A 12,790-nucleotide genomic window follows, 5' to 3' on the forward strand; every position below is an offset into this window, starting at 1 on the left:
ACTCACAGTTGATGTTTAATGTCATTGCTATTTAATATTGACTACTAAATCCCACTTTTTTTTCCAGACCCTATCAGATTTGGCTATGTCCTTCATATTTGACTGGATTTACAGTGGTTTCAGCAGTGTACTACAGTTTCTAGGTAATGTTGGCCCTTTTTTCCCTTTTGTTATCCCATTTAATCCTACTTATATGAAAGTGTCTTTTATTTGTCTAGAGCTGCTTTATATGTAACCCAGTAGTTACAGATGTGGGCTTTGGAATCATACAACACATTCAACTACTCATTATACCTGTTATGAAGTAATCTTAGATAAATTGCTTTCTCCACTTTAGCCTTAATTTCCTTATGTGTAAAATGATTAACAATTCCTACCTCCTAAGGTTGTTGATCGGAGAAGGCGATGGCACCTCACTCCAGTACTCTTGCCTGGAAAATCCCATGGATGGAGGAGCCTGGTGGGCTGCAGTCCATGGGGTCGCTAAGAGTCGGACACAACTGAGCAACATCACTTTAACTTCTCCCTTTCACGCATTGGAGAAGGAAATGGCAACCCACTCCAGTGTTCTTGCCTGGAGAATCCCAGGGACGGAGGAGCCTGGTGAGCTGCCGTCTATGGGGTTGCATAGAGTTGGACACGACTGAAGCAACTTAGCAAGCAAGCAAGCAAGGTTGCTGATAAGCATATTACTAGCAGGAATAGCTACCATTTATTAGCCAGTTTCTATAAGAGCTTTACATCTTTTATCTCAGGTAATGCTCACAGGAATCCAAGACATTATTATTTTTGCTTTTTTAATAAAAATTCATGTTCCATCAAGTACCTCATATATTATAAATGGCATTTTTTAACCTACTAAATGAGACTTGTTCACCCAGAGATTCTGACTAGTGCTTTTCTTCTCTTTATAGATTTTACAGATAGGAAAAACCTTCTTTTATTGACACCCGTGACTTCTCACATTTTTCAGTGAAACAGGCTTTTTTTTCTCCCAAGGACAGACTTTTCATTAACTTTTATGTTGGGATATACACAACTTTACCATTGCAATAATTAACAAAAATATTTCTAGTCCCCTGCTTTCAAATTTTGCTTTAATTTAAATTGGCAGAAAGAGAAGCATTTCATGTAATTAAAGATTGATAAACATGGTTCAAACTGGCCACAACTGTACTTATGGAATGATATCTTCTAAATATTTCTTTCTCCACAAACATAATCTTAACTGAGGAAGTAAATTTTGCTTGGGAAATGTAAATTTTGACTACTATATATTAAAAGGATAAAAGTATAAGATCAAATTTTGTCACTGTACTTTTATTTCTTAGTTGAACCTTAATATTTGCAAATTTAAAAGAAAACTCAAGATGTTTTTCTTTATGTTTTAAAAATAAAATTCCTCACATTATTTTTATACTGTTGCTCTACCACAGGTCAAATGTCAGATCTTGCTATACTACCTCCAAGAGAATTCTTAAGTATTTTGTCACATATTTGTAAGAACTGTGTCAGAAATAGGGGTTTTTAAAGTTTATTTTGCTGACGTTTTGGATTATAACAGGTTGGAATCTGTATCTCAGTTTACAGAACAATGAATCTATCCTGAATTATGTTGAAAAGGCAAAAAAGACTGCATCACAGTCAAGAACAAGAAAGTTAATAGTGATAATATCAGGAGGCAGTGTAGAGAAATGGAAATGAACCAAAGGTCTGGGATCAGACATGGGTTCAAATCTCAGACCTGACTTCAGCATTTGAGTAAATAAGTTAATTGAGTCTTCATTTCTTCTCTGTAAAAAAGACAATAATGATGCCCCTATACAGAGTTGAGGATTAAGTGAAATAATGTATGCAAATGTTTAACAGTGCCTACCACAGAACAGAAACTTAGTTCAATTCAGTTGAAAAATTAAATGCTCTAGGCTGGTCCCCTCTGGAATCTTATCCGGTACACTTTTACTATTTAAAAGCTAGGGTGGTAAGACTGAGTACATTGGTTAGAAGCAATCTGTGTAGAAACCTTTTAAGAAATAGAAATGTTTAAAGAGATTATTAGTCAGTATTCATAATTAAAGGAGAGCTGTAGTATCGCAGCGCAAATGACTGTGGAAGATAATTTTCTCCTTAGGATCCAGGTGGTTGGTCAATAGGTGATTAGGACTTAAAAAAAAATTGCTTCTTAAACTTAAATGTGGGTATGTAACTAAATGTTATTTTGGCATGAACTTACTAGAAAATGGATAGCTCAATCTGTAATTGCCTAATATCTTAAAATTTTCACTTACTGATTAAATTTTTTGAGTTGGTACTGTGTTCCCTGTCCTCATATACTCCTATAAAATAAAGTTCAATACTACTACACACCTATTAGATGCCCCAAATTCAGATGCTGACAATACCAAATGTTGTCAATACCAAATGTTGGTGGGGATGTGAAACAACAGAAATTCTTACTCATTACTGGTGGTAATACAAAATGGTATAACCACTTTGGAAGACAGTTTGTTGTTCTCTTATGAAACTAAACATACTCTTACGATTCAGTCCAGCAGTTGTGCTCCTTGGTATTTACCCAAAGGAGCTGAAAACTTACATCCATCCAGAAACCTGCACACAGGTATTTACAGCAGCTTTAGCCATAATTGCCAAAACATGGAAGCAACCAAGATGTCCTTTAGTGGGTGGATGGATAAATGAACTATGGTACAGCCAGATAATGGAATACTATATAGCATGAGAAAGAAAATGGGCTTTCAAGCCATGAAAATACATGGAGAAACCTTACGTGCATATTACTGAGTGGAAGAAGCCAATCTGAAAAGCTATATATTGTGTGATTCCAACTACACAACATTCTAGAGAAGGCAAAAATATGGAGACCATAAAAAGATGAGTGATTGCTGGGCAGTGGGTAGAGTGGATATATAGGCAGAGTACAGAGACTTTTTAGGGCAGTGAAAATATTCTGTATAATGATGGACATAAGTCGTTAAACTTCTGTCCTCTTTTAGGGAAGAGTATATATATGTGGGGACAGAGGTATATGGGAAATATCTGTACCTTCCTTTGAGTTTTGTTGTAAACCTAAAAGTGCTCTAAGAGAAGTCTTTAAAAAATATATATAAAAAGCTCAATATGGAATTCTGCAATAAATGTCAGTCTACTGTAAACGAGTCGGTGCTGTCTTTCTCTCTTTATCACTTTAGCTATCAGTGCTTGATTGATGTATTTAAAATCATGTGCTTGGATATTTTTGTTTTGCTTAGTTTTACACAGTCATGTGAATAGTTTAACCTTATTCTCAGGTAAATTTGACAGTGAACTAAATTTTCTTACTGAAAAAAACTCACTGTAGTTTTGATTGTCAAAAGTAATTTATTTTTACCTGTGAAATAAATGAAAAGAACTCTAATTTTTCTTTTGGTCTAGCTTCATAAATATATAATCTCAAGTATTTTATGTTTCTCTAGTAGAGGGCACAGATATTTGTCAAGGGATAAATTAAAAGAGGATTTAAGTTAAATCATCAAGGGAATTGGCATTTTGGTATTGCAAGATAAGTTTAGGTCACACACATTCATTGATTGGGGCAAAGTTTAGTTTTATAATGATCTGACGTCCCAAATCATAATAGATTTAAAATAGCTCTTCAAAACTAAATATAGGTTAGAAATCCAAGCTTTTTCAGGCCAATTTATAAAATCTTAGAAGTTCAAAAGGTTAATAAGTGTCTCTTTATCAAAAATCTGGGGTAATTGGGAAAAGTATCCAAATAACTAAATTGTGAAGATTATACTTTTATTTAAAGTCATTTTATTTCTGTAATCTGTGTCGGATATCACTGACTAATCATAGCTCTTACTCTGCAGGATTATATAAGAAAACTGGTAAATTGGTATTTCTTGGATTGGATAATGCAGGAAAAACAACATTGCTACACATGCTAAAAGATGACAGACTTGGACAGCATGTGCCCACGTTACATCCCAGTAAGTACATTCTCCCATACAGCGCGTCACCTAATGAAGTGATTCCAGTTCACAGGCCCTAACCAAAAGGTTTTGTTTGTTTTTTGGTGGATAAATTATGATCATGTCATTTCACTTGTTCTTATTATAGTAAATGATAAGTGACCCAACTCCAGGGAGTATATTTAGATCTTGAAATAATACTCATATTATCTTATAGTTAGTATACCTTTGTCCAACTAGAGTTAAAAAGTTATTGTCTCAGGGATTATGATAGTATATTCAACCACATATTGTTTAGGTTATAAATAGCATTACCTTTCTTATATAACCTAAATTTCTTTCACATTTTAGAACTGTACTATTTTAATCATTATTCAGTGGACAGATTATAGTCTTACACTTTGCTGTAGCTCTTAACTTATTAACCAGTTATTTTTCTAGTTCTAACAACATGAACTGTTTCTAACATAAAGACCATAGAATTTTTATTCCAAAAACCAGGCATATATTGATACACTTATAGAAAGTTTTCTTTTATTTTGTGTTTGGCCAGACCCCATGGCTTGCAGGATCTTAGTCCCTCAACCAGGGATTGAACCTGAGCCCACAGCAGTGAAAGTGCCAAGTCTTAACCACTGGACCACCAGGGAATTCCCTAGAAAGTGTTAAAGTAATTAAAAAATAATTTACTGTGCTTTCTTTTAGAAAGCCAACTGAAAGACATTAATAGTGATTCTGTAAATCATTTAATATGTATCATTCTTAATAAGATTATGTAATAGGTACTGTTGAGAGAGTCAAGTTAAAGTGACAAAATTAGTCACTTTAAAATTAGAAACAGAAGTCTAATTTTAAAATACCTGTGGGGGACTTCCCTAGAAGTCCAGTGGTTTAGAGTCTGAGCTTCTAGTGTGGGGGCACATAGATTCAGTCCTTGGTTGGGGAACTAATATCCCACATGTTGCATGGCACAACAACAACAAAAACTTATGAACTTGTTTTACTGTTGAAAAGACTGTGAATCAACTACACAGAGAGTTTAAGACAAGCTAATCCACAGATTTTGAAATAATGAGTGTCGGCCTTAAAAATGAGTATAAAGTTGAGAATTGGGCTAAAAATTAAATAATACAACAGTTAATTTAATTCTGTAAATATACTAAGAACAAGGAAGGAAAACAGAACAAAACAAACTACCATTTTATCTCTAAAACTGTTAGTGAGTCAAGTTGGAAAAGGAAGATTTCATAAAATTGATACTTTTTTTTACATTAGGGGAAGAAAGTGGGGCTTGACAAATAAGATTCTGATACAAGAACAATACTGTTAAAGAAAAATCATGGTGAAATTGAGTATATAAAATTATCTGCAAAAATAGAAGAATTGGAAGAGATTACACAGTGGTCTTATATTAGGTGTAAGTCATTTTTAAATTTTTACGTTCTTTTTAATATATTCAACAAATATTTTTTGAGCACTTGCTTTATGTCAGACATTGTTCTAAGTACTAGGAGTAAAAACAGTGGCACAAAACAGATGTTATCTCAACCTTCCTGCATCTCATATTCATTTTAGCTTATATTTTTCAGTTAATCAAAAGCATTATGTGTACTCTCTTCATCAGCACATATACTAAAATTAGAAAGACACAGAGAAGATAAGCATGGCCCCTGCAGAAGGATGACACACAAATTTGTGAAGCGTTCCATATTTTTAAGAATGAAATTAAAAATACTCTCTAACACCATACCAAAAATAAACTCAAAATGGATTAAAGATCTAAATATAAGACTGGATACTATAAAACTCTTAGAGGAAAATGTAGGCAGAATGCTCTCTGACGTAAATCTCAGCAGTATCTTTTTTGATCGACTTCTAGAGTAATGAAAATAAAAATAAACAAATAGGGTCTAATTAAGCTTAAAAGCTTTTGTATAGCAAAGAAACCATAAACAAAATAAAAACAAGCCACAGAATAGGAGAAGATAGTTGCAAAGAGACTGACAAGGGATTAATCTCCAAAATATACAAACAGCTCATGCAGCTCAATGTCAAGAAAACAAACAACCCAATAAAAAAAAGGGCAGAAGATCTAAATTGACATTTCTTCAAAGAAGACGGATGGCCAAAAGGCACATGAACAGGCATTCAACATCACTAATTATTAGAGACATGCAAATCAAAACTACAGTGAGGTATCACCTCACATCAGTCATAATGGCCATCATCAGAAAAATCTACAAACAGTAAAGGCTGGAGAGGGTTTGGAGAAAAGGTAACCTTCTTACATTGTTGGTGGGAATGTAAATTGGTACAACTATTTTGGAGAAGAGTGTGACAGTTCCTTAAAAAATTAAATATAGAATTAACATATGGTTCAAGAATCCCACTCCTGGGCATATATCTGGAGAAAAACCATAATTAAAAAGATACATGCTCCCCAGTGTTCACTGCAGCACTATTTACAATAGTCAGGACATGGAAGCAACCCAAATGTCCATCAACAGAGGAATGGATAAAGAAGATGTAGTACATATATACAATGGAATGTTGCTGTTGTTGCTGTTTAGTCAACTCAGTTGTATCCAACTGTTTGTGACCCCATGGACTGTAGCCTGCCATGCTCCTCTATCCATGGCATTTCCCAGGCAAGAAAACTGGAGTGGGTTGCCGTTTCCCTCTCCAGGGTCTCTTTCCAACCCAGGGATTGCTTACTCAGCCATAAAAAAGAATGAAACAATGCCATTTGCAGCAACAGGGATGGACCTAGAGATTTATCATATTAAGTGAAGCAAGTCAGACAGAGAGAAATATCATATGATTATCAGCCATATGTGGACTCTAGTAAAAAATGATACAAATGTACTTATTTACAAAACAGACTCACAGATCTTGAAATCAAACTTATGGTTTATCAAAGGGGAAACAAATAAATTAGGAGATATGGATTAACATACACCACTATATATAAAATAGATAACTAACAAGCCTACTGTATAGTACAGGGAACTCTACTCAATATTCTGTAATAACCTGTATGGGAAGAGAATCTGAAAAAGAATGGATAAATATATATGATTCACTTTGCTGTACACCTGAAACTTAACACAACATTACAAATCAACCATACTCCAATAAAAAAATTTTTTTTAAGAATATGGGAGAAAGGTAACATGTAACTACCCTATGATCTGGCAGTTCCACTGCTAGATATTTATCTAGGAAAAATGAAAAAATATGTTCACCAAAATCCTCATACAGGAATATTTGTTATACCAGCTTTACCTGTATTAACTCCAAACTGGTAGCAGTTCAGATGTCTTTCATAAAAAGATGCATAAACAATGGAATTCTATTCAACAAAAAGAGGAATAAAGTACAGATCCACACAATGCATATTATATTGCATGGAAGAGGCTGGTCACAAAAGTTATATACTATATGATGCCATTTATATGAAATTCTAAAACAGGCAAAACAAACCTGTGATGATAGAATCCAGATCAGTGCTTGCTTCTGGGAGTGGAGGTGTGGACTGACTCGGCAGGGGCAAGAGGGGACTTGCTGGGATGTTAACAGTGTTCTGTATCACAATCAAATTGGGACTCATTTTATAAAGCAGGGAGTGTACCAGAGATTGTAACCACAGAGATAGTTTGCCAGCCATGTCCAAGCATTATCTTTTCCTAATGGAAAGGACCATGCTTTGAACACAAATTGTATTAATTATTCAGCTGGCAGTCTTCCTACAGAATTTTTTAGCAAGATAAACTACTCTGGGGTCTCAGCTATACTGAATAGTTAACAATTGTACTGAACCTTTCACCATAATTGTAGCGGCCTTCTGCTTTTGTCCGTGAGGGAATAACAGGGGCTGGAATTACCCTCTCACTAAAAATGCCTAGAAAAGTGGACAAAAATATACACTACAACTGTTTTCAAATATTGGGCAATAGCTAGCACAGGGCTATGATTCCTGAGGAAAGAAAAACAAACCCTTGTCTGTTGTAAGTTTTATCACAGGGGTTAATTTTAAGACCATGGTGTAGGGAAAAGAAACCCAAATGTAACCCAGTAGTCTCACTGAATTGAGACAAGAGACCAGAATTTGGGGAGGCTGAGGTGACTGGAATTTGCTGGGCAGATTACCACAGAGCAGACAGCTCTGTAGAGAAAGAACTCCAGAAATGTTCATGGCTGAATACCAATCTGTGCATACATAGGGTAAAACTACACATAGCCCATCAAAAGAACAGGTATAGGGAAGCGGTTAGCCAGTTCATTCCCAGAGCTCACACGGAGCTATGGACCCATGTACCCACCAGCCGGAAAGAAGACACCTTGTAGACTACTCCAGAAAAGCGCATCTTAGCAATGAGGCTAACGCAGCTCCAGAGTGAAGGCTACCTTAGATCTGCTGGAACGAAACTTAAACCTGATCTGCAAGCAGTCTACCTGCCTGCCAGAACAAAGGGACAAAGTCCAACTTTCTGGGGGCTTTTGGGGGGGCGGGGTTTGACCATGCCCTGGAGCTTGCAGGATCTTAGTTCCCTGACCAGGGTCCCCACAATGAGATGGCTGAGTCTTCACCACTGGACCACCAGAGAGTTCCCAAAGGTCCAACTTTCTTGAAAATGATGAAACAAAATCCAACATCCAATAAGAAATTACTAGACATGCAAAGAAGCAGGAAAGTGTGATCCCTAAATAGAAGAAAAGTCAATCAGTAAACACACTGATGGCACAAGTCAAAAAGATGATGGAGTTAGGAAATATGAACACTAAAACAGCTACTATGAATATGCTCAAGGATTTAAGGGAAACACAAACATAAGAGAGAAAGGTTCAAACCTATCACTAAAGTCCCAGAAGGGAAAGTAAGGGAGCAGAAAAAAAATTTGAAGAAATAATAGCCAAATTTTTTTATTATAATTATGTTTGCCATTAAAGACAGTGTGTGTGTGCTTAGTCACTCAGTTGTGTCTGACTCTTTAGCCTGCCAGGTTCCTCTGTCTGTGGGGATTCTCCAGGCAAGAATACTGGAGTGGGTTGCTATGCCCTCCTCCAGGGGATCTTCCCAACCCAGGGATTGAACCCACGTCTCCCACATTACAGACGGATTCTTCATGGTCTGAGCCACTAGGAAGCCCCAAAACCATCACCTGTGAAATATAATAGCCATGAGAAAATACTGTTTTTTCACCTTTATCATTTAAGATGAATTACAGGAAAAATTATTAGGTTAGACCAGTCACTTGAATTCACAGTAAATAACTGTCAGTTTCAGCTGGATAGAGGAGGAAAAATAAGTTGGATTTGTGGTGGGCACTGAATACTAGAAGTGAATATTACCAATTACTTGCATTATACTGGCAATATGAAATGGAATATAGTAGTTATAACAAAGAATTCCTTTTTGATTTGACCTTCTTTGCAATTAATCAAACTTTAAGTGGCAGTATATGCCAGAAATGGACTTCTAATTTTCATGTTTTTAAAACATTTTGTATTATTATTTAGCTTCAGAAGAACTAACCATTGCTGGCATGACCTTTACAACTTTTGATTTGGGTGGACATGTTCAAGGTGAGATTCTACTACTCTTACAGTTATTTTATTTAATAACAATGTGACCATTATGTTACAGTGCATGAAATCTCATTTTATTCAAGGAAAGCCAGAGTAGACTTAAAATTTAGGAATTATCACCCCTGGATAAATGCTTTAAATGCAAAGGATGATTTTATGATACTCCAGTTTAAGTCTGAATTGCTTTTGGTAATAAAGCATATGAGTAAAATTTCACCTCCATTTTTTCTCTTCTTCAGCCCACCTCTCTCTTACTGTCATAATCATGTTATGAGTATGTTATGGCTTCTATTGCTCCATATGAAAAGCCTTCATTGGCTAACTCATTACCTACAACATAAAGGCCATATTCACTGACCTGGTATTCAGGATTTCTAAGATCTGATTGCACTTTACTTTTTGAGTCTTTATTTCCCACTCTACCCTTTGTCATTCTTTTGACTCCAACCAGACCAGACTGTCTTGGTGTTTGTTCTTCCACCTCTGTGCTCATGTGGTCTCCATCAGCACACAGGTAGTCCACTTTCAGGGCTCAGTGCTAAGTGTGGCTGCCTCCCCTGAGAAGCCACTCCCAGCTGGGAGTGCTCTCAACTATACTTACCTAGCAATTAGTACATTTGTATACATGTCTAAAGATTGGAATGACTGTCTTATTTCAGACTCTACTAAACTTTCTGGGATTGAAATGCTAGTTACTTTTTAATATCCCCACAAGGACTTAGCAGTACCCACTACATAGTAATTCATAAATAATGAATACTACAAAGGTTGTGGCTACAGAAAGCACATTTGAGGTATACATCTATGTTTAAAATATACATAAACTAATTCCTAGAATATAGTGATTAGATTTAGAACCTAATGGAGGTTGAGGCTTCATCTCTATATGAAGGTGTATCATAAAGCTGAAGTCTGGAGAGAAAAGTTACCTTCCTCTAGGGCACCCTCAAAAATATTTTCTTTTCTAAAAGAGAATGTCATGGAAAAAATTACCCTAATGGTTTCATAAACTTGTGCTATGAGTAGAACAATTTGCTTTTTTAACTTAACAAGTCTGAACCTGATACTAATTTCCTTCTGTCACTTACTCCAGACTTGATCACTAGCAACTAAAAATGTCAAAAAGAAATGAATACTGCATATGACAAATAGTAGTGGTCCCGCTGATGAACTTAATCTACATCCTTGTCCATTAGTAAGCAAATATTAATTCTTCTGACATGGGTAAACTGGGCAGACTATAATATTTGACTTGCCCAAACTAAGGAAAACCTGTAATTTCTTCTTTGATCATGTGGAAAGATTTTGGCAATACTGGGGAAAAGATTAATAAGTACATAGTGATGTAGCAGCAGCTAAGGGCTAATTACACTTGGTATCTTGTTGGACTCTTCCATCAAACCATCTGCTAGGTTTGACCAGCAAATAAAATCTAACTCCTGATTGTTTTTGTTAGCTCGAAGAGTGTGGAAAAACTACCTTCCTGCTATCAATGGCATTGTATTTCTGGTGGATTGTGCAGACCATGAAAGGCTGTTAGAATCAAAAGAAGAACTTGATGTAAGTTAAATAATTAAAACTAAACAGTTGAATCACTCTGGTAAGCCTGAGAAAATAGGTTAGAGATGTAGGTATGAGAGTGTAGCTTTTCTGCAGCCTCTGATGTAACTCCTGACAATTTGTGGAGTTCAGAGATTACTTAGAATGCAGAGGGAGTACCCTGGAGTAACTGCGGCTGTTGAGGAGTACTAAGATTTCCTTCCTGAAGGCTTAGGCTCATTCTATGCAGTGTGTGCCCTTACAGTTTATTTCATATCTGCTGCATTCCTGTAGGGGCTTGGTCTTAAGCCCCTGGTCCTCCAAGTGGTTTCTCCGGGAGTTGGCCAGAACCTGGAAATGGTATAACATGCTATCTTTGTCACCATTCCCAGGAGTGATCAAGGCCATGTGTAGCCACCTCCTCTCCCATCTCTCGGGTTACATGCTTCATAAAGGGGCTCAGGAGCAGCAGGCAAGGCCAGTGCTAGACCTGGGCCCAGAGAAGGGAGGTCCATGACCCATCCATGCTTCTACCAAGAGCAAGCAAACAAGTACTTATTCATGTGGAAAACTCCTTAAGTTTTATGGTCATGGAACAGAGCCGGAGAATTCCTTTGTTACTGCTTTGTGCCAGGCACTATGCATATGACCTCATTTAATTCTCAGATTAACTCTGTAAGGTAGCTGCTACTGTTGCAGATTCTCTTTAAACTTCAGCGAGCCTTATTTGTCTAAGATCTCACAACTCAAAAGCAGCAGAACTAGAAATGAAACCAGATCTGCATACCTTCAAAGTGTTGAGTCTAGTCACAGTGAGAATTTACAGAAGGAGACAGAGAGGCAGAAGAATTGAGCTATGGGATCGTTGAGCTCACTTTAAAATGTAGGGAAAGTTCACCAAAGAAAGCCAAACTGCCAGGATACGATGGAGAGTGAGCCCTTGATGCCCATTTGCTGTCTTGTCACAATGAGCCCTTTAGATGGTTTTATATCAACATCTTAACTTTCATTTTGCCTTGTTTTTTTTCAGTCACTAATGACAGATGAAACTGTGGCTAATGTGCCTATACTGATTCTTGGGAATAAGATTGACAGGCCTGAAGCCATCAGTGAAGAGAGGTTGCGAGAGATGTTTGGTTTATATGGTCAGACAACAGGAAAGGTAAAAAAAAAATTGACAGGTGTGAATACTTCATTCAGTAGTACAAATATCTTTTTATTTACTTTTAATCTTCTGAAAAGGTCTGTTCCCATACTACCCTTAACAGTAATCATGCTTACCAGTCTAACTGGTAGTCAGGCTTCTTTTTTTTAATTGGGATATAATTGACATACTAGTTTCAGGTGTCCAACCAGTTGTCTTTAAATTACTATTGTCCAACCTCACAAGGCCAGTTTCATTTTCTTCTTAAAAACTGTCATTGGTACATTTGGGTCTTTTTTGAATGTCCTCATTTATTTTCTTCCTACCACTGAATGAAATGAAACCTTTTCAGTTCAGTCTGTCGTGTCCGACTCTTTGCGACTTCATGGGCTGCAGCACACCAGGCTTTCCTGTCCATCACCAACTCCTGGAGCTTGCTCAGACTCCTGTCCATCGAGTCGGTGATGCCATACAACCATCTCATCCTCTGTTGTCCCCTCCTCTTCCTGCTTTCAGTCTTTCCCAGCATCATTTTCCAATGAGT

At 36.5% G+C, this 12,790-nt stretch overlaps 1 protein-coding gene, 1 long non-coding RNA gene and 1 other non-coding gene across 4 annotated transcripts in view; 2 read left to right on the forward strand and 1 right to left on the reverse strand.

Annotated features, from left to right (window-relative positions):
* Positions 1-12,790, reverse strand: part of LOC120863652 — a 35,398-nt gene that overhangs the window by 10,756 nt on the left and 11,852 nt on the right. The window lies entirely within an intron of this gene.
* Positions 1-12,790, forward strand: part of SAR1B (secretion associated Ras related GTPase 1B) — a 28,806-nt gene that overhangs the window by 10,517 nt on the left and 5,499 nt on the right. Inside the window, exons 2-6 of the mRNA XM_040240081.1 lie at positions 68-143; positions 3,873-3,992; positions 9,495-9,560; positions 11,020-11,123; positions 12,133-12,264. Coding sequence (XP_040096015.1) covers positions 86-143; positions 3,873-3,992; positions 9,495-9,560; positions 11,020-11,123; positions 12,133-12,264 — 480 coding nt within the window. The 5' untranslated portion in view covers positions 68-85. The remainder of the gene's footprint in view (positions 1-67; positions 144-3,872; positions 3,993-9,494; positions 9,561-11,019; positions 11,124-12,132; positions 12,265-12,790) is intronic.
* Positions 5,583-5,689, forward strand: LOC120864979. The gene has a single exon (XR_005721306.1). It is a non-coding gene; the product is annotated as a U6 spliceosomal RNA (small nuclear RNA).

Source organism: Oryx dammah, unplaced genomic scaffold (genome assembly GCF_014754425.2).
Source record: "Oryx dammah isolate SB20612 unplaced genomic scaffold, SCBI_Odam_1.1 HiC_scaffold_5, whole genome shotgun sequence".
Lineage (NCBI taxonomy): Eukaryota > Metazoa > Chordata > Mammalia > Artiodactyla > Bovidae > Oryx > Oryx dammah.